The 25,338-nt window shown below is 48.1% G+C and overlaps 1 protein-coding gene across 1 annotated transcript in view; it reads right to left on the bottom strand.

Moving 5' to 3' along the window:
* The window catches only part of LOC119383825 (venom metalloproteinase antarease-like TtrivMP_A), a 162,211-nt gene that overhangs the window by 41,062 nt on the left and 95,811 nt on the right, over positions 1–25,338 (bottom strand). Inside the window, exon 10 of the mRNA XM_037652112.2 lies at positions 8,368–8,476. Coding sequence (XP_037508040.1) covers positions 8,368–8,476 — 109 coding nt within the window. The remainder of the gene's footprint in view (positions 1–8,367; positions 8,477–25,338) is intronic.

The following is a 25,338-nucleotide window of genomic DNA, read 5'->3' on the forward strand; positions in this document are numbered from 1 at the left end:
AATGAGCCCCATCCCATTCTTATTCTTCTAGTTATTTCAATCTTTTGGTTCGGCTCCGTGGTTACTACCTGTGGTAAGTAGCATTTGTACTGCTTCTGTAGCATTTGTCCGCATTTGTACTGCTTCTCAAATTCTAAGAAAAATTACACATCATCACCCCCTACGGGCAACCATGGTGGGATGCGAAAGCGTCGCGGGGGTGCACATCGAGTTTCCGTTACTCTTATGTGAGTTATGAGACGGTGGTTGTCGAGGCGTTTGAATTACCGCTTGCCGACACTGACGTTTACGTTCGGCTTCCCGAGCCTTCCTCTACTAAGACGCGGTGGCGCTTCCGCTGCAACTAACGCCGACGTTGACGTTGTTCATGGCCTTTCGCACACCGTTGCACACAGAGAGAATGACGGAGGCACAGAGAACGCGCGCTATCGCAGCCTCGCAGCTTCGATATTAGCTTGCCGGCGTTGCCTTGTACGTTAAGCTTCGCGAGCTTCCATATCGCCATTGCGAAGGAGAGTGCAACGGGAGCAGCGCGCGCTGCATTATATACGAGAGCACAGCAGTGGCGGAGATAAAGAAACGGCAGAGGAGAAACATAGTGGAGGCAGCGCTCACGCCACCTCTTCTCACCTCCTGGCGCTCACGCCAGGAATTGGGAAGAGAGTTGGCGCATGAGCAGTATGGGTGCGGACGACGCAGAACGGACATAACACCGAGCATCAGATGGTTTCGCATCTAAAAATGAAATCACCATCCTAAAACCTGTCGAGATGGTCGACCAGCGAAGCTGAAAGGGGTGGCTCTGGTGCTAATCGCAGGATTTCTCACCGGAATGACGATTCATCAGACGGGTATATTAATGTGTTTATCCACTATGTTCAGCATTCATGCGTCCCTTTAACCGCGTCCTTATGCCGAGCATTGAAGTGCACACGTTTGGCTGGGTCCGACATCATTCACAGCGAAGTTGCTCTCACGCGAGCTGTTTCTCGAGAGAATGCACGACGCGTGGGATTGCAAAGACGGATAAAGGCTAACACGCGTTCCGAGCAGTGGCGTGATTAGTGGCGACGTGGTGCACGGGCAGTCAGAAGAGTGCGCAAACGTGACGTCACGGCCACACGCTCTTACTTCCTCACACGTGACGCGTTTTTCGACAGAAGGGCTGAGAGAGAGGACCTACGTGACACAAACATGTGTGTAACTCGAAGGATTATGACTCAGATATTTCCTTTCCTCTTGATCCGAAATCCTCCCCGCCTGGATCTGTATTTGCGTACGCGCTCTGGTTTCTCATCCTACCAATGTTTATCCGTGTCGCCCAGTTATATACGGGTTGGCTGTAAAACTTGCCAATTTCGCATGCCTTTGCCGCAATGCTCGACGAAAGTGAGCCCAATAATGTAAATTCAAAACTTGAAAATACCAGTCCTAGTGAAGGTTTAGGAGCAATCACTTCACGAATGCTGCTTGTACGTTTTCAACATAGTACATTAGGTTAAAGGCAGGGTGCAAGTTGTGAAAAATAATTTTAATGCGTGCAACCGACTTAAACAACGTCCACGATTTTCGGCCATAGGAAATTATCTGCTACAATGAATTTTGAAATAGCGGGCTCTGATATCACACGAACAGGCTGTATAAAATGTTTGGGATAAGAAGGGGAAAGGAAACAACCACACATTTGTAGCACGAAGCCACAAGGAAATCCATACGAATTTCCTTGTGGCTTCGTGCTACAAATGGGTCGTTGTCTATTTTCCCTTTCGTAACCCTTCCGCCACCTTGCGGGATTATGCAGAACTGATTTTCAACATGTGTCCTGTTGTTTTGAGTTGTCGATGAATTCCCCCTCGCGCTATCAATTGCTAGCTTCCTGGTCAGCTGAATTGGTAGAGCGACCGCCCCGCAAAGGCGTTGGTACCGGGTTCGAATTCCGGACCAGGACGAATTTTTCGGCGACTAAAAGGCTGTCTTTCTGAGAAATTCGTATGGATTTCCTTGTGGCTTCGTGCTACAAATGGGTGGTTGTCTATTTTTTCTTTCTTAACCCTTCCGCCACCTTGCGGGATTCCGTAGAACTGATTTTCAAAATGTCTGGGTATAACCATCACAAAAAACCTAAAATGGGACGTTCATGATGAGAACACATGCGCAAAAGCATTTAAAACTCTCGGGCTTCTACGAAGAAACTTAGCCGTGCCTCCTGCATCCGTTAAGTTAGCAGCCCAGAAATTCTAGAGTGCCCCATTCTTGAATAGGGTAGTATCGTTTGGAACCACCACCAGGTAAACCTTGCACATAGACTGCAAAGAATCCCAAATAAGGCACTACGTTTTTTTAGGGCGGAAGCACCATAGGGTCTCGGCGTGCATCGCGCATCGTCGTCTGCTGTCACGTGTGCATCGCCGTCTGCTCCATTTGCTTGAGCGCAAGAGAGCGAACGGTGCACATTGACTATGAAAACACTCTTTCTACGATGAATGATGAACTACGAGCTCGCAAGAAACAAGAACGAGACCTGACCAGAAAGAGACAACGCCGACGCAGGCAGCGTGTGCTAGCGTGTTTCCTGACTGAAAAAAATTGTTGTGGTTTAGCTCGGCTGCGCCAGGACAAACATAGCTCGAGATAAGGTTTAGTTGATTATTCTTAGCTCTCCTAGTTGTCTAGGAATAGCTTCGTTATCATGCTTACCGCTGCTTCAATGAAACACACATTGTGTACGCATTATGCGACACGTATATTTATTTTTAGACGTGAATCAGATTAAGGCGGTGGCTTTGTCCATCCCTCTCTTGGCGTCTAAACGCCCACTGTGCATGCGCGTCCCCCCTCTCTCTCCTCTCCTACGCTCCCCCCGTCTCGCCCGCCTCATTCTCCTATGCGCAGCGCCGCGATGAGCGACAGCGTCAACGCCGCCGCCAGTGTCAGCGTTAGCGCCGGCACAACCACGCCACGGGAGGCGTCCACACCCCCACTGCCCATGCTCGTCCCCTCCCCCTCTCTCTCCTCTCCTACGTAAAGCCCCTGAAACTTCGTAAAGTAGCGACATACGTACTTAAAAGCGGGCCTCCTCTCTTTTCTCCCTCCTCCGCCCCCTCCGAGGCTGACGCCGCGTCCGTATTCGCCAGCTGCCGTGGCTCTGCCGTCTCTACAGTCGCTCTCGACTGCCATCTTTGCTCGTGAAGCGTGCACTCGCTGGTGCACAGCGCAGGTGTTTTATGGCTGCGCACCTGTCATTCCGTGCGCGTTGTGCTGTGAAATATTTTTCACAAGAGACGGACGTCGCTGTTGGTTGCCATGGGCGGCTGTTGCGCCTTCTGATGTCAGAAGTCTAGCGAAGGCAAAAAGCTCCTCATGATACCGAGTTGCGACGAAAGACTTGGTTGCACACAGTCGCAAGGGAGAGCTTCAGGCCGAGATTTACGATTTGACTAGGCGAGGCAAGTTGCGAGTCTCTAATACTGTATGTATGTGTCGAGGTTCGCGAAGTTCGATGCCCGCTCTAACGCCCTATAGTGGAACGGGACTCGCACTGCAGTACGTCGCCATCTCTCACCCACGTTTTGTACTGCTTCTGCATGGTCTTTACTTTGTTTTTCTTTCTTTGTCAACAGTACATGTTTAAGTTCTCTGCTTGAAGTGATGCGCCGACTGGTTCGAGTTCACGGTATTGGTTTGTGCGCAGCTAGCATCATGCACGCGGACTGAAGATCAACAATGTCATTGCGAAACTTCAGAGATTCGGCGCAGCTCTTTTAAAATAAACAAATCTTGAATTCAAAAACTCGCATGAGGATTTATTTGTTCTGTTTGCTTTTGTTGCATGCATCGTTTAATTAAGATAAAATAGCTTTCTCTGGCTCTTTTACTGTGACCGATCAGCCGGTGAACTTGCGATACGATGGTAGCTATGCAAAGCGTGTGTTCCTAACCGAGTCGTAGGGTGCGTTCATTGTTTAGGAACTCCACGTATACGTGCCAATTCGCGCCTAGGTTTACGTGTTTCGTGCGAAGGCTTTTATCCGCGAGTGGAGGTCTCGCGAAGGAAACGTTTACGGTGACACGCTAGTTTTTACGTACGCTTTCTCATTTATTACGCGATATTTCGTGTGTCAGATACATCTACAAGGCGCACTTGCGCAATACGGTTGGTGCATTTATTCACTTAACGAAACAACCACAGCAGTCCAAATATATCAGCAATAATTGATGTACGCCTTCTAGCGCAATATTATTGCGAAAGCTTTAGATGCCTCATCGAACGCTAAGACTGACCGTCGGCGACGTCGCCCTCCCACGTCGGCGGCGTGAACACGAGTGATTCAAAATATCATCCCGTGAAGACGGCTCCAGTGACGTCATCATGACGTCACAGATCGCCAATACTGGTGATGCCATGGTGACGTAACAATGACGTCATAATGGTGTGGCATAACGTGACGTCACACGATGAGATCAGACGGCATCGTCACTTTGCAGTGCCTCCATGATCGTTGGGCCGATCACGGAGGCAGTGCAAAACCAGGTGATGCGCAGAAAGGTTTCGGAGGGGTGCGGGATATGATCAACACGTGAACTGAAAAATAACAAGATGGCTTTAGCCTTCGAGTCGTCTTAGGCGAATGCATAAGGGACCCTGTGAGTTTTGCATAAGCGCCTGATGCCCAGGACCAGTTTATCTTGCATGCGCGGGGGCTTCAGAGACTGCAGTACGTCTCGTGACTTGATATTTACAATTGAAAAAAACTACTAAATTTACGAATGAAAGGCAACCACGTGCTCTCGGCACATGTTGTACACCCTATGCAACACTACACAGAGCTGTTATGGGCCACCGTTACGCTCGTTGAGATAATTTTAAAATAATAATAATAATAATATCTGGGGTTTAGCGTCCCAAAACCACGATATAATTATGAGAGACGCCGTAGTGGAGGGCTCCGGAAATTTCGACCACCTGGGGTTCTTTAACGTGCACCTAAATCTAAGTACACGGGCCTCTAACATTTTCGTCTCCATCGAAAATAGGTTATCAAACAGCAAAAGGTGCAGTTAATAAAGGTACATAAGCCACCGGAGAGAAATGTGTTGTAGAAGACGATACACGAACTCTCTCAAAGTGCTATTTTAGCTAATTTTTTCATTGCTCTGATTTTCCCGAGTTTTCATTGCTCTGATTTTCCAGCCATTTGCCCCAGTCAACGCATTGGGCCAGCGAAGCGGCCGTGGCCGTACTACGCAAGCTGGTTGCAGCAGGGTGTAAGCACGTCACATGCTTGCGCAGCAAAACATAGTTCTACATGCAATCGCCTCAAAGTTGAAAACATTGAGACATTTGCGTTTGTTTGGCACGTACGACGCCACAACGATAAGCGATGTGTTTATTCTACTTCGTATTTGTGGTATATGCCTTTAATTGTTGTATTAGCAACCGCCAGTAGTTGGGGTTACAAGCCAACATAGCAGCATTCATGCAGACACGACAGCCCGCTTCGATCCGAACTCGCATTTGTTACTCGCCCACTGTCCTCACAGCGATAAATAAATGACCGAATCGGCCATCGTTTTGTGTCAGCTCACGCTGGAGAAAAAGCGTCAGGTATGACTTGTTTTATTAGTGCGATCAGCTGTGTGTATAGGCATGCCTGCTAAGCCTTGTCTCCGACAACATGAGAATGGATCTTGGAAACACTGCAAATTACCGATGAGTGCATTGCCCTCAAAGCATCAGGACGCGAATATAAAGCAAATAAATGCGTAAGTTTTGAACTTATGAGCCACACAGCGCAGGACGGCGACGTGATAAATTCGAGGCGGAAGGAAACTGCATCCACAGGTGCCGCCATGTTTACTTTTCCGGCGCTGCCGTCTGCTCGCTTTTACTCGCGCGCGCAGACGATATGGGAACTCCGAGCAGACAACGTGACGGGGATGGAGACATGTACATGCCTTGCACGTGACGTCAAAGACAGGTTCTTTGAGCTTGGTCCTCAACATGGCGGCCACCGTGACTTTTGTATCTCATTAGAGTGTGTCAGTGCAGAGGAGGACACCCAGGTGTTCGGTTCCCGCGTTCTTTTGTGCTCTCCCCGTTTTCTTTTGTTCGCCAGCCGCGCCAAGGGGGAACACAAAGGAACGCGGGCGTTTTGGTGTGAAAGATGCTTGGGTGCACCAGCACAAAGCTGATGGCGAGCCGTCACCGTTTCTTGCTCGGCGCGTTCGAACAAAACTCACGGCGCGTCTCAAGCCGCTGGTCCCTGAAGATGGCGGCCACGGTGACGTCAATGCGAGCTATGTACTGAGCAGTGCTGCCGAAGGCGACTGCAGGGGGATGTCCGTGGAGATGGCCACGGTAGGGGGACGGCCATGGTGCGGTGGCGCCATCTAGTTCTGATTAAACAAAATAGCTGCGCAAAATTGTCTAGAGACGATTTTCCGCGGCTGCTTTTCCGTGCTCTCCGCAGCTCGTCTATAGACAAGCAGCGTAAATCCACGATATGATTATGAGAGACGCCGTAGTGGAGAGCTCAAAAAATTTCCACCTCCTGGGATTCTTTAACGTGCACCCTAATATAAGTACACGGGCCTCAGACATTTTCGCCTTCATCGAAAATGCAGCCGCCGCGGCCAGGATTCGATCCCGTGACCTTCGCCCCAGCAGTCGAGCGCCATCACGACTAGAACACCGTGGCAGGGCTTTTAGGGACATAAAACAAGATGATAATGACAGTGAGTATTATATAAACAAGCAGTGAACACTTATTTCTCGGTAATGAAATTACAACGGCCACTATTAAATGCGAAGCATTTCTTAGCGAACCTCTGGCATTTTGAGCGCTTCTATCTACGTATCTATTTATCTAGCCGCCTACGTCTGGGTGCTCTCGTGATCGCCTCCTTAACTTGGTGTAGACCAAAATTAGCATGGGAGGGTAAGAGGACTTGACGATTATGACTGTGCGGTCATGACCTGAATAACGTGAAAATCCTGTCGCGTGCGTCGTCAAACCCTTTCCTCCAGACACGTGTGGCACATACTCGTTTACCACCGGCCGCGGTGTACGGGTATGCGCCACAGGTGATTGACAGTTTATATCTACCCAGGAACAGCGAGAACAGACATTAGTAATTTAATTGCGAGAGCGTTAAGAAAAACCGACATCGGCAGCATTGACCCGAAGAATGGAAAGAATAAAAATCTGGATTCAAGCAGGAATCGAACCCAAGCATTCTGCGTGGCAATCAAGTATTCTACCACAAAGCCACGCCATGTCTATAAACTCGTTTGGAAAAACAGCCTATGCAGGCGTAATGTCAGTGCAACGTCAGTTGTGGTTTTGGTGCTGGGTATCTAATTTTACAAGAAAGCAATAAAGTCTACATATGTAGTCCTACAATACAGGCGTCATATCAGATTAACGTCCGTGATTCCAGTGCTGGCTCCGCTTTTATAGCAGTTTAATAAGCATTACATTTGTATTCCTATGATTCAGCAACCTATATTGAAGCATTGCTCTACCCTGGAGGAATACATTAACGAAAGTTACGTATGATATTCACATCATCGCAGCGTAAAGTGCACATAGTCCGCTAGAACGACGCAGTGTCCTCTTCATTTCTTACGAGGCTGGGCGATGGCCTCATGCTGACCGAGGATGATGATAGATTGATTGACAGCCGCTTTGTAGACTAGGCTACGTAGGCCACATACGCCAAGGTAGCCTACGAATACGACAAGCGCCATCCACTGATGTTGGTCCCTATCCAGGCCTACCAGCCTCAACGTCCTAAACCTCACCAACACGCTGGGTGACTTCAGATTCCGACATGTCGCCGGCTCTATATACAGACAATTTGTCGACGAAATGACCGAGGCATCCACGATTTCTAACAGTTGTACTATAAGTCGTACTTCATTACACAAGGACCCCTCGCCACCGCGATCGCGACATGATCCGAGAAATCATGACCAACGTCTAGTGCTCACTGGTCACGGTCATGATGCCCTTGTTCAAGAACTGTTCAGGAACCCCTTCCACACATGCACACGGATTCGTGAAACGTGCGCGCTTTCTCCACGATAACGAACAGGTATAAGCACTACATATCAGCTTACCGCTTCTGGTGTTGATAATATCCACGTTGCCATTGGCAGCGTTACCCAACTTTAAACAACTGGTTTATTACACATATGCGGCTGTTCAGCATATATGTGTGCGTATAAAATTTATTCAAACCTTTAGCATCATTTCGTAACGTTTCGCTCAGTGAAAAAATACGCCACAGTCACCTTCCCGCCGCATGCTTCGCATAACATCGACTCCCACGGTACGTGGTATCTGCCAAATTTTTTATGCTCACCTGTGTGCAATCTCATGCGCATAGACGTGTACTCCGAAATAGCTTCCCGCTGTGTCTTGGGAGATGCCAACTTTATATTCCGTGCACACTCCACCAAGGTAAGCAGATCCTGTGGGAGCAAAGTGGTTAAAAGATTGTGCTTTCCGAAGAAATGACAGAATTGATGAGAACATTGATTAGCGAAAGCGCATTATCGGTGTGCTGTTAGAAAGATATTCCTTGGTAATTTTGTTAGCTACATAGCATTAGGTATATTTCATGTGTATAATTGCTACGCCACCTAGCCATCATTTTTAGAATGATTTTATCGGGACGATTTTCTACACAAGCGGACATCACTTGTCCTGTGGAACACAATGTACGAGAGGTAATTACGCCTGCGAACAGGTGTACTACCGTGATAGAATGAAACGCGCATAGGGGAAACCAGTCCAAGTCCATTTCCGTGGAGTGCATAAATCAAGGGCTTTACACACTTCTTGAGAAATATCGAGGTGGGGAGGATGTTTGTCTATACCATTGCTTACATCGTAGCACACGAAACAACAAAATCCAGCTCCGATATGCCTGGACCGTCGCTTGCCGAATCTGTGCTTTAAACCAGCGACACTGTAGCGCTGAAAACGTCCTCTGGCAGTCACTATCGCACAGCGTGTGCTTATCATCTGCCAGTTGGAACATACCAACACCACCTAGATAAGCTGAATGCCAGCGCACGCGTCCATGACGTCACGCTAAAGAGATGGGCCTGACAGTCAGCTTCACCCCACGAGGTTTTCGTCGCCTGGCCACCAGAACAGCTGTTTTCAAACATATCACCTCTTTTGTGCGAGCTTACTGTTATTATTTAGGATGTCTATAATATCAGATGTACTCCTCGGGAGGACGACACATTGTCTTTAGGCTCATTCAGTCAGGAGAATCCTCTGGCCTTTGTCAATTGCTGCACCGGACGGTGAACTTAGTATTCGTGCTTCTCTTTTCTCCCTGAAATTATATCTTCAACGCAGCTTTGGAAGCAAAAAACCCATTTGTTGGGAATCACAGCAACTAAGTAAACCCTAACAAATCCATTCGAAGGTCATGACCTCAGATCCAACCTGCGGCATGGGTTTCTTTTTTATTATATCTAGTCAGTTACCATGTAATCACAAAATGATTGCCATATTCGCTTCCCATTGTTTGCAACTACTCCTTTACCCCTACACTTTCCTCAGTTGTGTTGAATGGTAGCTTCCCTCATATGCTAATCTATGGCTACATCAAGCTGCATGACTGTGTCAAAACAAGGCTGAAACACTTCGAAAAGATTGCAATAAGTACAAAGAATGAAGACTTTGTTTCAGTGCTTCACACATACACGCCCAAGACAGATGTCGCCAAGTTGTGTGACATGTTGAGATATGCATCTCAACCAGCGAAAAACCAAGTACAATTTGTTCGACACCACAGTGTGTGAAACAGCAACAAGCATAGACATTTACATATACATGCCAATCACACAAATGGGCAAAAATTTGGAACACAAGTCTGCACCCACTACAGTGCTATATGCAGCAGTCGCTTAGCATAAAAAGATAATGTACAAAGCATAACATGACCTAATACAGAGCTATTATAGTAATGTAATTAGATGTACAAGAAGCATCCACCACTGATAAACAGTTGTCATTAAACAATACTATTAATTCATAGCTCTTTAGAGTCTGCAATTTACGCTTCTTATTTGAAACTGTTGTTTTGTCATTGCTTGTCTTACATAGATTATTGAAACGAGTGTTGGCGGCTGCTGTCAAAGTATGGTGCGTGACTTTTTCTGGCGAGTGGCCAGAATCACAGGCTTCGAGGTAATCGCGGCCATCAGAATCGTGCAGAACGGTTGACACAAGAGCAACAAGGGCCTCTTTCTGACTTGGAAGAGCGAAAAATTTTGATGCAAACTCCTCACTCCTCAATTTATCAATTACTATTGCTGTATAAACCACAGCATTCACTACAACAGCACGCGGAAACTTCAGTCCTCCTCTTGTCATACCTGCAGTGAACAGTGTGTCTTCATGGTCCAGAAAGGTGTTCTCCAGTATAAGGTTTTCTTTGCACGACACACAATGAGCTTTTTCAGTGTCACATGCGCACAGTACCCAGCAACATATATTACGGCGGGAATCACTGATGATTTTTATAAACATCAGCATCGGTCACTGCTACGGTGAACTGCCGACGAAGTGAATCAACACTAATAGCAGGGATTGGCTGTGCAATAACCTCCATGGGAGGCAGATCCAGTACTTTTTGGAGCCTGAGCTTCTTCTCAAATCATAGGTTTGCCTGATCGAGATGTGATATTGGGCACCAGATAGCTGGCGGTACTTCCCACACCTGTCTTCAAGGCTGTCTGAAATTTTCCAAGGAGCACATGCCAAAAACCTAGCTCTTCAAAACAGTACATAGAGATCTCATGCAGAGCGTGGCTCGTGTGGCCAAAAGCCATGTGCGTTTTTTTCGTGAGGTGGCCGGAATCGTGTTTGAGGCCAGCACAATAGTCAAGGCACACTGGTATCATTTTAACATATGGTGTAGTAGCGCAAATTCGACGGGGACAAAGAGGACAAGAAGCAAAGAACACGACACTCGCTACACTCGCAACTAATTTTATTTCAGAAGCAGCACTTCATATATAACCCCATGCGCAAAAGGTTTTTTTGGCAATGATTCAGTGTTCGTAGTTCACTTCTGTGTCGCTAGGGATTTGGGTTATATATGAAGTGCTGCTTCTGAAATAAAATTAGTTGCGAGTGTAGCGAGTGTCGTGTTTGCTTCTTGTCCTCTTTGTTCCCGTCGAATTTGCGCTACTACACCATATGTTAAAATGATGTCTCACCAACTAGCCCAGCTCTCAACCCTACTGCACGCTGGTATTTTTCGCAAAAGCTCCAGCTGTGGACATGCTGTTGACACAATCGGATACTGCATTTCATCACGCAAGCGTTCACCCGTTCTCAGAGTCTTTACATTTACTATTCGCCACCATGTCAAAATAGTCTTAACGAACTCTGCCGTTCCTTTGGCATGTTCAACTGTGCAGCATTGCAACGCAGCAACTGTCAATTCAATAAATATTGTGACAGCGAGCTTAACATTCTGACGCTCCATAGTTGACGGGTTCAGTGCTTTCATTGACAGCGTTGGTGCGAGCTTTAAAAAAGCTATTCTGATGTAAATCAGCCAAAACTTTAAATGACGCAGTGACAATAGGTGACTTTGGACCATTGCTACTCGGATCAGGGTAATACATGCACTTTCCCATGTTTCTCTGGTTTATCCCGTTGTTCATGAACGACTTCAGAAGGTGTACAGGATCTAAAATAAAGAACAGCAGACGAGAGGAGTCAAATGAGTGTGGGTAAACAATACTGGCTTTAGTGGGGCTAGCAAAAAATGTCATGGCTTTTTTGTTTATAACATTATTGTCTGAAACAACTGCTAGTACCTTGAATCCAAGTGACTCAAGGTGAATGATGAGCTTGAGCAAAAAAATACGCAATGCTTTTGCATTGATCTGTGCGACTGGTGAAATGTGAACCACATCATTGTTACACGAGAAAACGCTCTGTAACATGAACACATATGCTGTTTTAGCCGGGCTAGAATTATTGCCTGCGGCACCTGTAACGAAACCTGCTTTGTATTAAAAAAAAACTTTGAAGATGGATCTCATTCATCATTAATGTTACAGTGCACTCATGCTCGGCCATTGCTTGCAAGACAGTTTTAGCATAGTTCAAGAAAAAAAATCTTGCTCTTCAAGAGCTGGATTCAAGTAGTATGACGAACATAATCATCAAATGATGTCTGGGTGTGGCAGCTTAACTTTAAGAGAACTTCTGATGAACCTGTACGCATGTGGAGAAATGGTATACAGCAGAACTGAAAACACAAGCACATCTGGCGGATATCGCAGCACATTTCTCAACACAAGCTCGACTTGGCTTCGCACAAATTTCAGCACCTGTAAGCTGCATGCATGACGTTCTTGAAGCTCATATTCCATGCTCACGTCATCCAGAAGCATGAGCACAGTTGAAAGTAGCTGGCATTCCTTTTCTTTTTCATTGTCAGCACAACCACTTTACAGCTTTTCCACAGCTTGTAGCGACCGGTCAAGCTCCCTTAAATCCTTCACTTCTGATGGCACGCACACACCCGGAAGATTGTCAAGGCGGGACCCTCCGAGGAACACCTGAATAGACAGGTCCTCTAACACCACCACTGACGAACGCACTGCAGGAGCACAGTCGAGGGAGAGGTCAAGAAACAAAATCCTTGGCTCTCTGGTGATCACAGTCCACAAGTTTGAAGTCTTTAGCCTCGGAAGGGCATGGCAAAGTTCCTCAAAACTGCAAATTTTGTTCCTGCGATCGTCGTCTTGTTGCGCAGCGACAGAAAGCTCTATCGCTCTTCGGAGCGATGCTGCCTCGAGTCGAGCCTTCTTTTCTGCAGGTGCTTCCCACGTTGGTGGTGGTCGAGACATATATTTCGGGGTGTCGGGGAAAAACTGGGGACAGCAGTTGGCTTGAGGCGAACACGCTCCAGCGGCGCTTCAACAACTTTTCCAGTCTTCACGTCCGTGTACGTTGCAACCCTGACGAAGTCACTCGGCTTAAAGTGTTTTTCATACGCTAAAAAAGTGAAACGGGGGTAAGCTATGTTTAGGTGGACAGGCTAAAAAAATCGGCATGCGAAATAACTCAGAACCAGAACTCGGCAAGCGACGCAATAAATAAAAAAAAACAGAAAAATTACACCATTTCCCGCTAAAGGGGACCGCGAGGCGATGCGAAGCCGGAGCACTTGCACGATCGCGTTCCGCTGGCGTTCCTTGGGCATGCTACCGACCTCGCGTCGTGGAACGCGAAGAGGAACGCTACGCGCGTGTTGTCTTCCCTCTATCCTGGCCGTTAATTCTCGCAGGGCGACCGGGGAACGCAGTCGGCAGGCGTGCGAGAGGGGGCAGTGTAGGATAGGAGAGAGAAGGGGGGGACGCGCATGCGCTGGTGCTAATTGCGGCGTTGCGCAGGAGAGAATTTCGGCATGTCTAGCCCGCGTGTCAGAGTAAGAGTGGAACAGGGGGGAGAGGGGAAGTGGAGAGGTTGAGTGGAGAGGGTACACGCATGCGCAGTAAGGGTGGTCACGCCGCACACCACCACCACCACCGGATTGAACTCCGCCATAAGATACTTCGCATCTAAAAAATCGTTCTGCGCTCCCAAGTAGGACACAGAAAAAAAATAAAGCGGCATCAAGCATGTAAGTTTAGCACAAGCATTCTCAAAAGCACAACAAAAAGGAATGCTTAACACTGCGTGCTTCGTTGGCACGAAATTTTCACGAGGTATAGCCTTTGCCCATGCTGCCCTTCGTGCCTCGTGCGCAGGAAACTCGCGCTTCTCGGAACACCGCCATAGTTCGAACTACAGCTTGGGGCGCAGCAACTGCCAGGCATTCCCGAAGTGAAGCTACACCCGTTCCGTCATGTAAACGAAGCCCTCGCGGATGAAGCAACTTGCACAGCTAGCTCTCCGCTGAAAACACGCCCAGAGTCACCACAGCCACATGCGTGCCATGTGCTTACCATGTGCTTATGCTGGCCTTTGTGCATGCTAGCCGAAGCCACGAGAGAATATCCAAGTAAGAGCCAAGTCAAGGCCGTCGCAGTAGCCGGCAACGCCACCTATCAACAGGAACTGCTAAGAAGTTGTGCTGGTTAATCAGCCTGCTCCTAGGTAGCTCTATGTGAATCCGTTGCGGCGGTAACACGTCCTCATCTGCTAGCAGTGACGTAGTTGCTGGGCGAGGAGGTGATGCGGAGGTCTTGTAAAATAATCTACGTGGTGTTGAACATACACCGGGCGCAACGACATTCTTATATGTCTCTTCGCGCTGTCACTGCAGCTGTGTGTTCAAGTACGCCGAAGAGTTATCTGTAATTTCCGATAGCGAAGATCGAAAGGCGGATACAGAGAACCACACCTTGCTCTTTTAAACGCTAGTGGGTGCCGAGTAAATGGCGCGCAGCTCACGGAGCCGCAGGTAATCAAAACTTCGCGGTGCGGGATGGGGCTTCGTTCAAGAGGTGGTACCACAATGCATGTGGCGCTAGCGTACTGTCGTGTCGTAGGCGCATAAAACAGGCCAATCCCAAGATCCATCTCACACAGTGACGCAGTGGCGTACCAACTCGTTCGCGAGTGGGGGGGCTGGCGGCTGGCGTCGCTCACTCTGTCCGCCGTGTATATATATATATATATATATATATATATATATATATATATATATATATAAACAATGAAGTGCGACCAAAAGGACCCGGAAGTACAAGTTCACAAAAATCAAGCACGTAGGAAAAATTGTTCTGTAAAGGACTGACGTTTCGGCCGCGGGACCGACCTTCGTCGCAGTGATGCGAACACGCATCACACCTTGCCCGCGAGCTGCGCGCATCACTCCGACGAAGGCCGGTCCCGCGGCCAAAACGTCAGTCCTTTACAGAACAATTTTTCCTACGTGCTTGATTTTTTTGAACTATATAGATAGATAGATAGATAGATAGATAGATAGATAGATAGATAGATAGATAGATAGATAGATAGATAGATAGATAGATAGATAGATAGATAGATAGATATAATAATCTGCGGTGATTTTTTATATTAATAGAGCTGATCAGATGACATGCTTTTCAAAACTGTTTGTTTTAAATCAAGGAAGAATCTGCACACACAGATTGTGCAGCCTGGGACGCCCTATACCGCGACAACACAGCAATATTTAATACCATTTTGGAAATATTACCGTGAAGTTTTAAAAGTACACCCAAATTAAACCTGATCATCTGAGCATTGCATCAGCAAACTTCCCAGTCTTAGTTTGGCGTTGTAGATACGATGGATATGTCGAACCTGCTTCGACTCAAGTACCTAAAAGGGACACTAAAGGCAAATGATAAGTCGACATTGATTGTTGAAATAGCGGTCCGGAAACCTCGTAGTGCTACTTTTGTGCCAAGGAAGTGCTTATTTTTAAATAAAATCACGTTTAGTGGTCCACATCGCGTTAGCGCACTTCAAATAACCCGCCTGAAATCAGTCTTTCACACGTCACTGCTGCCGAGCCCAACGTTGCCCGCCGTTACTGCGCGGCGGCGTGTAATGGCGGCGTGCACGCTTCGGGCATCCGGCAACATCACATGCATGCGAAATTTTGTCGAACTTTCTGTCAGAGCGACTTTCACGAGCGCGCAAAACACACGCGGCAGTACGCGATACCGAAACTACCACTGAGACGCGACGGCGTGAGCGAAGCAGGGCGCCGGGTGAAGCGCAGTTCGGCGAAAGCGGAACCTTTGAACCACGAGCGCCGTTCCCCATGGCAACGCCAGAGGTCCTTTTTTCCATGAATCAAACAGAAACGAACAAGCAGTATTGTATTATGTCTCTTGATACACGGAGGGTTCTTTTTTATTGCAGCTAGTTTGATTACTAGTGATTTATTGTAGGCAGACGCTCATACGTCATCGGAATCGTTTTGAAATTTGCGCTCATCGTGAGATACATTTAGCTTAATTTCTTGATAAGTAGGGCACTGCTGTTAATAATATTTCCGTTTTAGACGTTGTCATATATTGAGCTTTCACTCTGACACAAATTGTTCCTTTAGTGTCCCTTTAAATTCTCACGTATTACACAAAAAATGTGGCTGACAAAGCAAGGTACTTCGCAGGATCGCTGCAGGCTACCATATGATGAGCCACGTGAAGCAGGCTAATGGGAGACTAAAGTGGTAATCTATTTTAGCTCTCCTGGCTAGGCACAACTAAAATACTGGGCACTTCTGCACACTCATCAACTCACAGCAGCTTGAATATGAAGCAGTGGCGATGCTATTCGTTTTCAAAGCAAGAAACTGAATTTCCTGATAAAGGAGAGCGTTGTTTGATCGGGCTATACAGCGTTTACTGGTTCCCGCCCATATTTGCGTCGCGGGTTACTTAAATTTCAGGCCACGGAGAACAAGATAGAAATATGATAGATCGACGGATTCTTTGAGAGCCCCTGCTGAGCGATAGCCTCCTCTTCCATGCTCGAGTGCAAGACGCACAAGCGTGGAATAGGCAGCCCGCAACGCAGGTAGCCTACAAAGCGTGGTCATGACACACGGAGGACAGTCGTCACAGCAGCATCGTAGGTCAAACTATATTACAAAATTAGGTTATTGCTGCGTTCAAGTAAAACTTTGCCTGACTTGTTAGTTTCCTAGTCTGCAGCCGACAATAACCACTGTCGAAAGTGGGGAGAGCTCCGCCCCCCCCCCCCAACATTTCTCAGTGGGCCAACAACTGAGCCAACAACGCTGATGCCACTTTTCTCCCCAAAGGACCTTTGCAGGCCTTATTTACTCATTAAAAACAAACATTATTTACTCATTCGAAAGGTAATTTTCAATCTACAGACCTACGACCTTCCAAATTTGCTATTTAAACATTTAAAATAACGATACATCTGTGGAGCAACTGTCACGACTTTTGTTCACAAAAAGCGTCGCTAATATTTAATATTGCAATTTAAAATCCACACAATGGAAGCACTAGTATACTTGACTTCCTATAACCCTTTGTTCAACAGCGGGACATAGACGTCGAACTTTTAACAGGGAAGCTGTTTAGCAAATGTCCTTTGTCCGACGAACCAAAACTCGGTGTATCACCATCAACAGGTGTATGCCACACATATTGCGTAAATCCTACTACTACTACTCACCACTGGTCCACATAAAATGATCATCAACGGAACCTCTCTTGTCGTGGGGGTCAACCAGAATCAACGTAGAAACAACTTAGTATCATGTAGCTAAGTCCTAGAAACAACCTAGAAGCAACCAGGTTAGTCTTCAGGGCCGTCCAGTTTTGGTGTGTCAATGCTTGCTCGGCTTCGTTTTTTAGATGTGAAGCATCTTATAGCGGAGTTCAATCGGGTGGTGGTATGCGGCGCATGCGCAAGCCTTCTCTACTTCCCCTCTCCACTCCCTCTCTCCCATTTCCATCTCCACATCACGTCTCCCCTTCCCTTCCCCCTCTCATTTCCCTTTCCCATCCCCTCTCCACTCCTCCTCTCCATTTCCCCCTCTCCCTTCCCCTTCCCTCTCCCTACCCCCTCCCACTTCCCCTCCCCCTCTCCACTTCCACACTCCCCTTTCTTCCTCACCACTCCACCTCTGAAACGCCGGCTCTACATGCCGAAACACTGCTTCGCATCGCCTCATGGTCCCCTTTAGCGGGCGATGGTGTGATTTTTTAGTTCATGTTCTTCGTGCTGTACCGCCATAACAATGCTTTACCTATCATATACTGGCCTCGAATTCAGGCAAAGGTGAAAGCTTGGCGAGTTGGTTTTGTTCTCGGACATTGTATGTCCCAGGTTGGCCGCAAGCGACCTACAATTAAAATCAAATATAGCACACTTTTCTGCATTTACTTTTATGGTGCCTCCGGGAGATGAAATTCGGTACTAGGTAAGTGGCAATTTTTATTTTAATTTCTATAGTTCTAAAATTTAGCGTTTTTGCATGAAAGCGACTACCAATAAAGAATAAAAATCAACATTTCGTGATGTAAGGGTGTGTAGTTAACTGCAAGGTAGTTTAACCAATGCAATGCAAATCAAATCGTTCGGGTAGGCAGAGCAGGATCAAAGCGTGGGGGCTGCACAACGCTACAGCCTTTTTTTCTAAAATTAGATAAAAGAGTGTACTGCTGAGAGAGCACTTCAATCAATGTGAAGATTGTGAGAAAATTCTTGCAACAGTGATGATGAGGGGTTTAAAAGCACTCAAGGTGAAGATCGGGAACGACCACCAGATGAGCACGGCGACAACGACACTGATATGGAGGAACAATCTGCGACCAGCTGCCCTAATATGGAGAGGAAAATAGACAATGTTCACTGTACCCAGGTGAAAGAAACAGAAAACAAATACCATTTAGCAACCTGACGCCGAATATAGTTCAGAAGAGCCTCACTTTGATACGTCGAGAATTAGGATACCTATGCTCATGAATCACAGACTCACCACCTCCTAAACGTTTAGTCATACGCGCACTGCCCTGGATGCATTCTGTGTGTATTTTGAACATTAGGTGGTGGACGATGATGTTGTGCAGATCAACCTTTACGCTCATGAGGCACATCAAAAAGTGTGGGCGTCATTGACACATGACGAGTGAGAGGTTATGTTCGGGTGCCGATTGTCGTGGGGGTCAACCACATGCATCCAATTTAGATGTTACGGTGTTCCGCGAGTTTTTAGCGCGAAGTTTGTATTGACTGACTTGTGCAGCTGGTGACTGAGTAGCGGGTGGCGCGCAGCAAAGAAGTAGTGAATAAAGCTAAATAAATTTTCTTGCTTGGGCTGGGGCTTCAACTTGGGTCCTCCGGTCCGATTTTGATGAAGATTTAAAGCTTTATTACGCCTAGAAAACGGGAACTAATCTGGGGGTCGGTTACCCCTCTTTGAAGAGTTTGGCAAGTCCCTTGGGATGCCGCGGCCACCATTACCGACATCTCGTCTCGCCACACTCGAGACACTTTTCGCGGTCAGCCACTCTTATACACATGACTAGCACGATACGCTGACACTTCACACAGAGTAGACACATGGGCTTCCTTCTTGCGTGACACCGACCCGGTACAACAACGACGAATAATCCCGCGTTCTAAAAGCGAGCACCTTGACTACAAGGCTTCGCGCATATACTTGCCCAACAAATGAATGAATAAAGTACTTATTGCAGAAATTTTATCGTCTAATGAAGTTATAGCTAGAGAGGATATGGTGAATACCTATCGGAACCGCTTTGCGGAAACCAGCAAAATGTCGGAAAGCTGATGAAAAGAAAAAGTGACCATCATCATCAGCCTGTCTACGCCCACTGCAGGGCAAAGGCCTCTCCCATGTTCCGCCAATCAACCCGGTCCTGTGCTTTTGCTGCCACGTTATACCTGCAGACTTCTTAATCTAATCTACCCACCTAATTTTCTGTCTCCCCCTCACGCGTTTGCCATCTCTTGGAATCCAGTCAGTTACCCTTAATGACCACCGGTTATCCTGCCGACGTGCCACGTGCCCGGCCCTACGGAGCAGAAGCCTGGATACTTACAAAGAGGGTTCAACTTAAACTAAGGACGACGCAGCGAGCGATGGAAAGGAAAATGATAGGTGTAATCTTAAGAGACAGGAAGAGAGGAGAGTGGGTCAGGGAACAAACGGGGGTTAAGGACATCATAGTTGAAATCAAGAAGAAGAAAAAGTGACCAATACCAACCAAAGCTACAACGAAATCCAAACAGATACATCAGAAAGCAAATTTCTTACATGGCCTGAAGTATTCCTTGGTCTGCCGAACGAACCCAATTTGAACACCTTTCTTTCGCAGTTTCTCTGCATAATAAGCTAAGCAGAATTCAAGCAGTTCGCCGCGCGAGGGTGAATAAATCGACAAATTGAAGCGCATAGACACTGAATATTGCACATCAGTTCGCCGGAGTGCCGCAAGGTGCCGAAATGGTTGCAACAGAAAAGGTTGAAAACCACCCTTTTGTAGAACTTGTAGTCAGCGCTCCTGTGCTTCCTCAAGATCTCAAGATCAATTACAGGACGAATTTCGCGTTCCCTATACAAGCTTTCTTTCGATGACGCCCGCAATCATTTTCTTGTAGCTTTGGCTATAAAGTGGGGGGTGAACTTCATAATTTTAAATCACCATTACATTGGATTACTCTCAAGTGAGTTTGCGTGAGGCGGCGGGCCTTCTTTCTGGTTCCCTGTTGACGATCGAAGGTATTTCGTGTATCCGTAAAATACATGTTTTTAATTAGGCGTACCGGAGCCGTCTTCGGCAACACTGTTGGCTTAATCACCCAGGCTGGCGAATCAGCCGGTTCCTCCTCCGCGGACGCCTCACTGTTCGCACACCGTAAGATCTGGCAGTGATGTGCGTATTCTGGTTAATCACCCGGGCTGGTGAATCAGCCTGTTCCTGTTAAGGCGGGCGCCGTGCGGTTCGCCCACCATAGGATTTGGCAGTGATATGCCTATTCTGAGTTTATAAGGCAACTTCTGTTAGTAACACAGTAATCTAGAAGCATACGATAAGCTTCTTGCGAGCCTTGATTATAGTGGATGACGCTCTTTCCGATTATAAATGACGCTCTTTCCGCGTTATCGGTTGTCCCTGAACGCCGCAACATTCTACAGCCGCCTCACTGCCTCTGTGGCAGGTGCCCAAAAAGCCCACTTGGCTTCCGCGGCAACTACTGCCATGGCGGCTTGCCCCGCCATGGTGGTCCAGTGGTTTTCGCACTCCACACGACTGCTCACCCGAAGGTCGTGGGATCGAATCCCGGCCGCGGCGGCTGCATTTTCCATGGAGGCGAAAATGTTTGAGGCCCGTGTACTTAGATTTAGGTGCACGTTAAAGAACCCCATGTGGTCAAAATTTCCGGAGCCCTCCACTACGGCGTATCTCATATTCATATCGTGGTTTAGGGACGTTAAGCTCCAAATAAGATTATGCCATTGCGGCTTCATATATTTATAGAATACTGAACCAGGCATTATCTTGATAGTCTGTTCCACCGTTTTTACTTTCTGGGCGAAAGTGTTTGGGTATCGCGGCCAAGGTTATTTGAGCTTGGGTTGAGTTTCGTAGGGGTGCCACTTTTTTATTCGTTAACTCTGTTCGTGCGGGCATACGTGCACTAGAAAGTAGAGCCCGTTCCTTCGAGTGTAGCTAGAGCACTCCCTCATAGGCAGTAGCGCGGCTCATTTTAGACTTTCCAACGCGCATTGTAATTCTGATGCTAGCAAGAGATCTGGGAAGGTCGCCTCGCGTATTTGAATTCGTTGAGGTGCCAGCAGATTTACATTACATGCAAATGTGGTGAACCAACTTTGAGTAACTTCTAAATGCGGAGCATTTCTTAGTCGCACCTGCGGGGTCGGCGGCGCCGTCCACACCCCCACTGCGCATGCTCGGCTCGTCTCGTGCGGGCAGCAAGCCTCTCCCTCCCTCCCTCCTCCGTCCCTCCTTCCTCTCCGTTCCTCCCTCCTCTCCCTCGAACGCGGGTGGTGTGTATATAAGCGGCGGAGCGTGCGTTCGCAATTTAGTCAAGGGCGCCTTTACTTGGCTTCCGCCTGACTTGACGCTTTGCTTGTCTCGAGTAGATGATGGAAGCAACAGTACCTTCAATCAGCGTCCCACCACTCGATGAAGGCAACGTTACCCCACCCTCAGTATCGTCGGCGCCAACAACAGCAAGCAACGCAGAAGACAAGGCTGCGAAGAGACGATCATACGACGCTGAACGCAAACGTCTAAAGCGAGCTGCGGAAGAGGCGCTTCGCGCACGCTGGAGCCGTTCAAGTCGTACTTGGTGTGCGCATCGTGTAACAATTAAGCATTCCCATACCATAACCAATTACGCAACAAAATCGCGATACCCCCACCTTTGTTGTTGAAGACTATACGGGTTTTATTTTGTTTAAATGTGCCATTTAATAGTTTTCTGTGCTAAAATTGACGAGAATCTGTGAAAAATTGAGCGGTTTCTATTCGTACTCAGCACAAGCGGAAAAACAGAGTCAATATTATTGCCGAGATACATTGCTGTACAAAATTACTTGCTTGCGTCCTAATGCACCGAATTTCACCGGCGGAACACTCATTCATCTACGTGCACTGTGTTGTACCCGATGTCATATGTCATATAGTATGGATGTGTTTATGAAAACCTGGCACCGTAGGCAGTCAAGCAATCTCCGAAGAGGAGTGGGACGTCAAGCTACCATACCCGGACCTGAAGAATCAGCGCAGCGTGACAGAACGGGCTCGAGAAACGGCCATAGACAGTGGCTACCTGCAAACCTGCAGGCCGCCCACTTATGGCGTACCCTGAGCTTATTTTTAATAAAAGTTCATTCATCGCAATGTGTACAGGTGGGCCATTTGGTGTGCCATATTTAATAAGGCAGCGCACAGAGGACACAATCACGCACACATGAAAATGACGCAAGGTGTTTGAGTTAGTTTTATGTACGCGTGATTGTGTCCAATGTGCGATGTTTTGTCACATTACTCTTCTCCTCCCTCTTCCGACGAAAATGTTTCAATACACACGGCCCTTTATTTAGCAAAATTTTGGTGTTGTGAGATTTATATGTACCTTGGCGACAGTTGTAATTTTTGCTTCTAGTATTGCTTTTGTATATTCATGTACCCACTCCTGCTTGGGCCCGAGAAGAGCGTGCAGCATTTGTAATGATGGTACGCGTTTAGCGTTGAGTCCGTGAGGCGTTTAATAAATAAATAGCACAGGATCAGCGACCAGCAGTCCGAAACGGAGCAAGCACGAGCACCAACAACCGTCCTCGTCTTCGTCTTTCACTGGCGCCCCTGTTTGCGCCCTAGCCATTCTACAAATCACTCCCCCGCAGAAAAGGAGCCATCCTGGCGACTTAAGGAACAGGGACGACTGGTGGGTCGTAATGCGGCTTCAGTCGGTCGACGTGAACAATCTCACGGCCACGGCGGCGCCGGTCTGCGGATGGTTGAACGGGCTCGACAACATAGTTGACGGGAGAGGCTTGACTTAGGACGCGGTAGGGGCCTTCATACTTCTGCAGTAGCTTCGTGGAAAGGCCAGGAGCAGAGGAGGGAACGCGAAGCCACACCAATGTTCCAGGCGAATATGACTGGGGAGGCAGGTTTGCGTCATGGAGGTCCTTTTGGCGTGCTTGGTCTTGTGCGGTTAAGGAACGTGCGAGCTGCCTGCATTCCTCGGCGTAGGTGGCGACTTCAGATAGAGTTGTGGACTCTGAAGCGTCCGGGCGGTACAGAAGAATGGTGTCCATAAATGAGGAAGGTTCGCGGCCGTAAAGAAGAAAGAAGGGAGAAAATCCTGTCGTAGACTGAGTAGCGCTATTGTAAGCGTACGAAACAAAGGGTAGTATGCGGTCCCAGTTGGTGTGGTCAGCGGAGACGTACATGGACAGCATGTCGCCTAGTGTGCGGTTAAAGCGCTCAGTCATTCCGTTGGTTTGTGGATGGTAGGCGCTGGTTGTCCGGTGCACAACGTTGCATTCACGGAGGAGGGCTTGTACGGCATCAGAGAGGAACGTGCGTCCGCGGTCGCTGAGTAGCTCGCGAGGCGCGCCGTGGCGAAGAACAAGTTGGTGAAGTATGAATAAGCCGACTTCACGTGATGTGGCCTCTGGCAGCGCGGCAGTCTCAGCATAGCGTGTCAGATGATCGATAGCGACGATCACCCAGCGGTTCCCGTCTGGTGTGTACGGAAGGGGGCCGTACAAATCAATCCCGATGCGATCAAAAGGCCGGGAGGGACAAGGCAACGGCTGGAGCAGTCCAGTGACTATACGTGGGGGGCTCTTCCGGCGCTGAGACTTGGAGCATGAACGCACGTATTGGCGGACGAAGCGGTACATGCCACGCCAGTAGTACCGCAGCCGGAGGCGTGCATAGGTTTTGATTACACCAGCGTGGCCGCATTGGGGATCCGCGTGAAAGGAGGCACAGATATCGGCACGGAGGTGGCGAGGAATCACCAACAACCACTTGCGACCATCAGATAGATAGTTGCGGCGGTATAGGAGCCCATTGCGGATGGTGAAATGTCGAGCTGTGCGCCGCAGCGAGCGAGTGGCGGTACGTGGTGATGGCTTAGAAAGGAACTCGATTAAAGAGACTATCCAAGGATCCTGACGCTGCTCAGAAGGCATGTCAGCGTGTGTAAGGGCCGCAGAATCGTAGCTGGAAACAGACTCGTTGCCACAGTCATGGGGAAGGGGAGAGCGAGAAAGAGCGTCGGCATCTGAATGTCTACGGCCTGACCTGTAGACGACGCGGATGTCGTATTCTTGGAGACGTAATGCCCATCGAGCTAGACGACCAGATGGATCTTTCAGTGAAGATAACCAGCAGAGGGCGTGGTGATCAGTCACGACATCAAATGGGCGGCCATATACGTAAGGTCTAAATTTTGTAATTGCCCAAACGATGGCTAAACATTCCTTCTCCGTGACCGAATAATTTTCTTCAGCTCTGGTGAGAGTGCGACTTGCGTAAGAAACAACGTACTCGTCGAAGCCAGACTTGCGTTGAGCAAGAATAGCGCCAAGGCCGACTCCACTGGCGTCCGTGTGGATTTCGGTAGGGGCGTCTGGGTCAAAGTGACGGAGAATCGGTGGCGATGTCAGCAGACGACGTAATTTCGCAAATGCGACGTCGCAAGCGGAAGACCATGCCATGACCCCGTGGCTATCAGCAAGTAGGCGTGTTAAAGGGGCCATTATGGATGCGAAATCACGAACGAATCGCCGAAAATATGAGCATAGGCCTATGAAGCTCCGGAGTTCTTTCAGGGTCGACGGCTTGGGAAACTCGGCGACAGCGCGGAGCTTTGCAGGGTCAGGTAGAATGCCATCCTTGCTGACAACATGTCCCAAGATGGTGAGCTTCCTGGCGGCGAAGTGACACTTCTTCATATTGAGTTGTAGACCAGCCTGTGTGAGGCATTCCAGGACACTTGCGAGGCGCAGAAGATGGGTGTCGAAGTCCTTTGAAAAAACTACGACGTCGTCCAGATAACAAAGGCACGTGTTCCACTTGAGACCTCGAAGGATGTTGTCCATAAGACGCTCGAAGGTGGCGGGGGCGTTGCAAAGGCCAAACGGCATCACGTTGAACTCGTACAAGCCGTCAGGAGTTACGAACGCAGTTTTTGGGCGGTCAGCTTCATCCATAGGTACCTGCCAGTACCCCGATCGAAGGTCCAGTGAAGAAAAGAACTCCGCGCCTTGCAAACAGTCGAGCGCGTCATCGATTCTGGGGAGCGGATAGAC

This window comes from Rhipicephalus sanguineus, chromosome 2 (genome assembly GCF_013339695.2).
Source record: "Rhipicephalus sanguineus isolate Rsan-2018 chromosome 2, BIME_Rsan_1.4, whole genome shotgun sequence".
NCBI classification, from domain to species: Eukaryota; Metazoa; Arthropoda; class Arachnida; order Ixodida; family Ixodidae; genus Rhipicephalus; species Rhipicephalus sanguineus.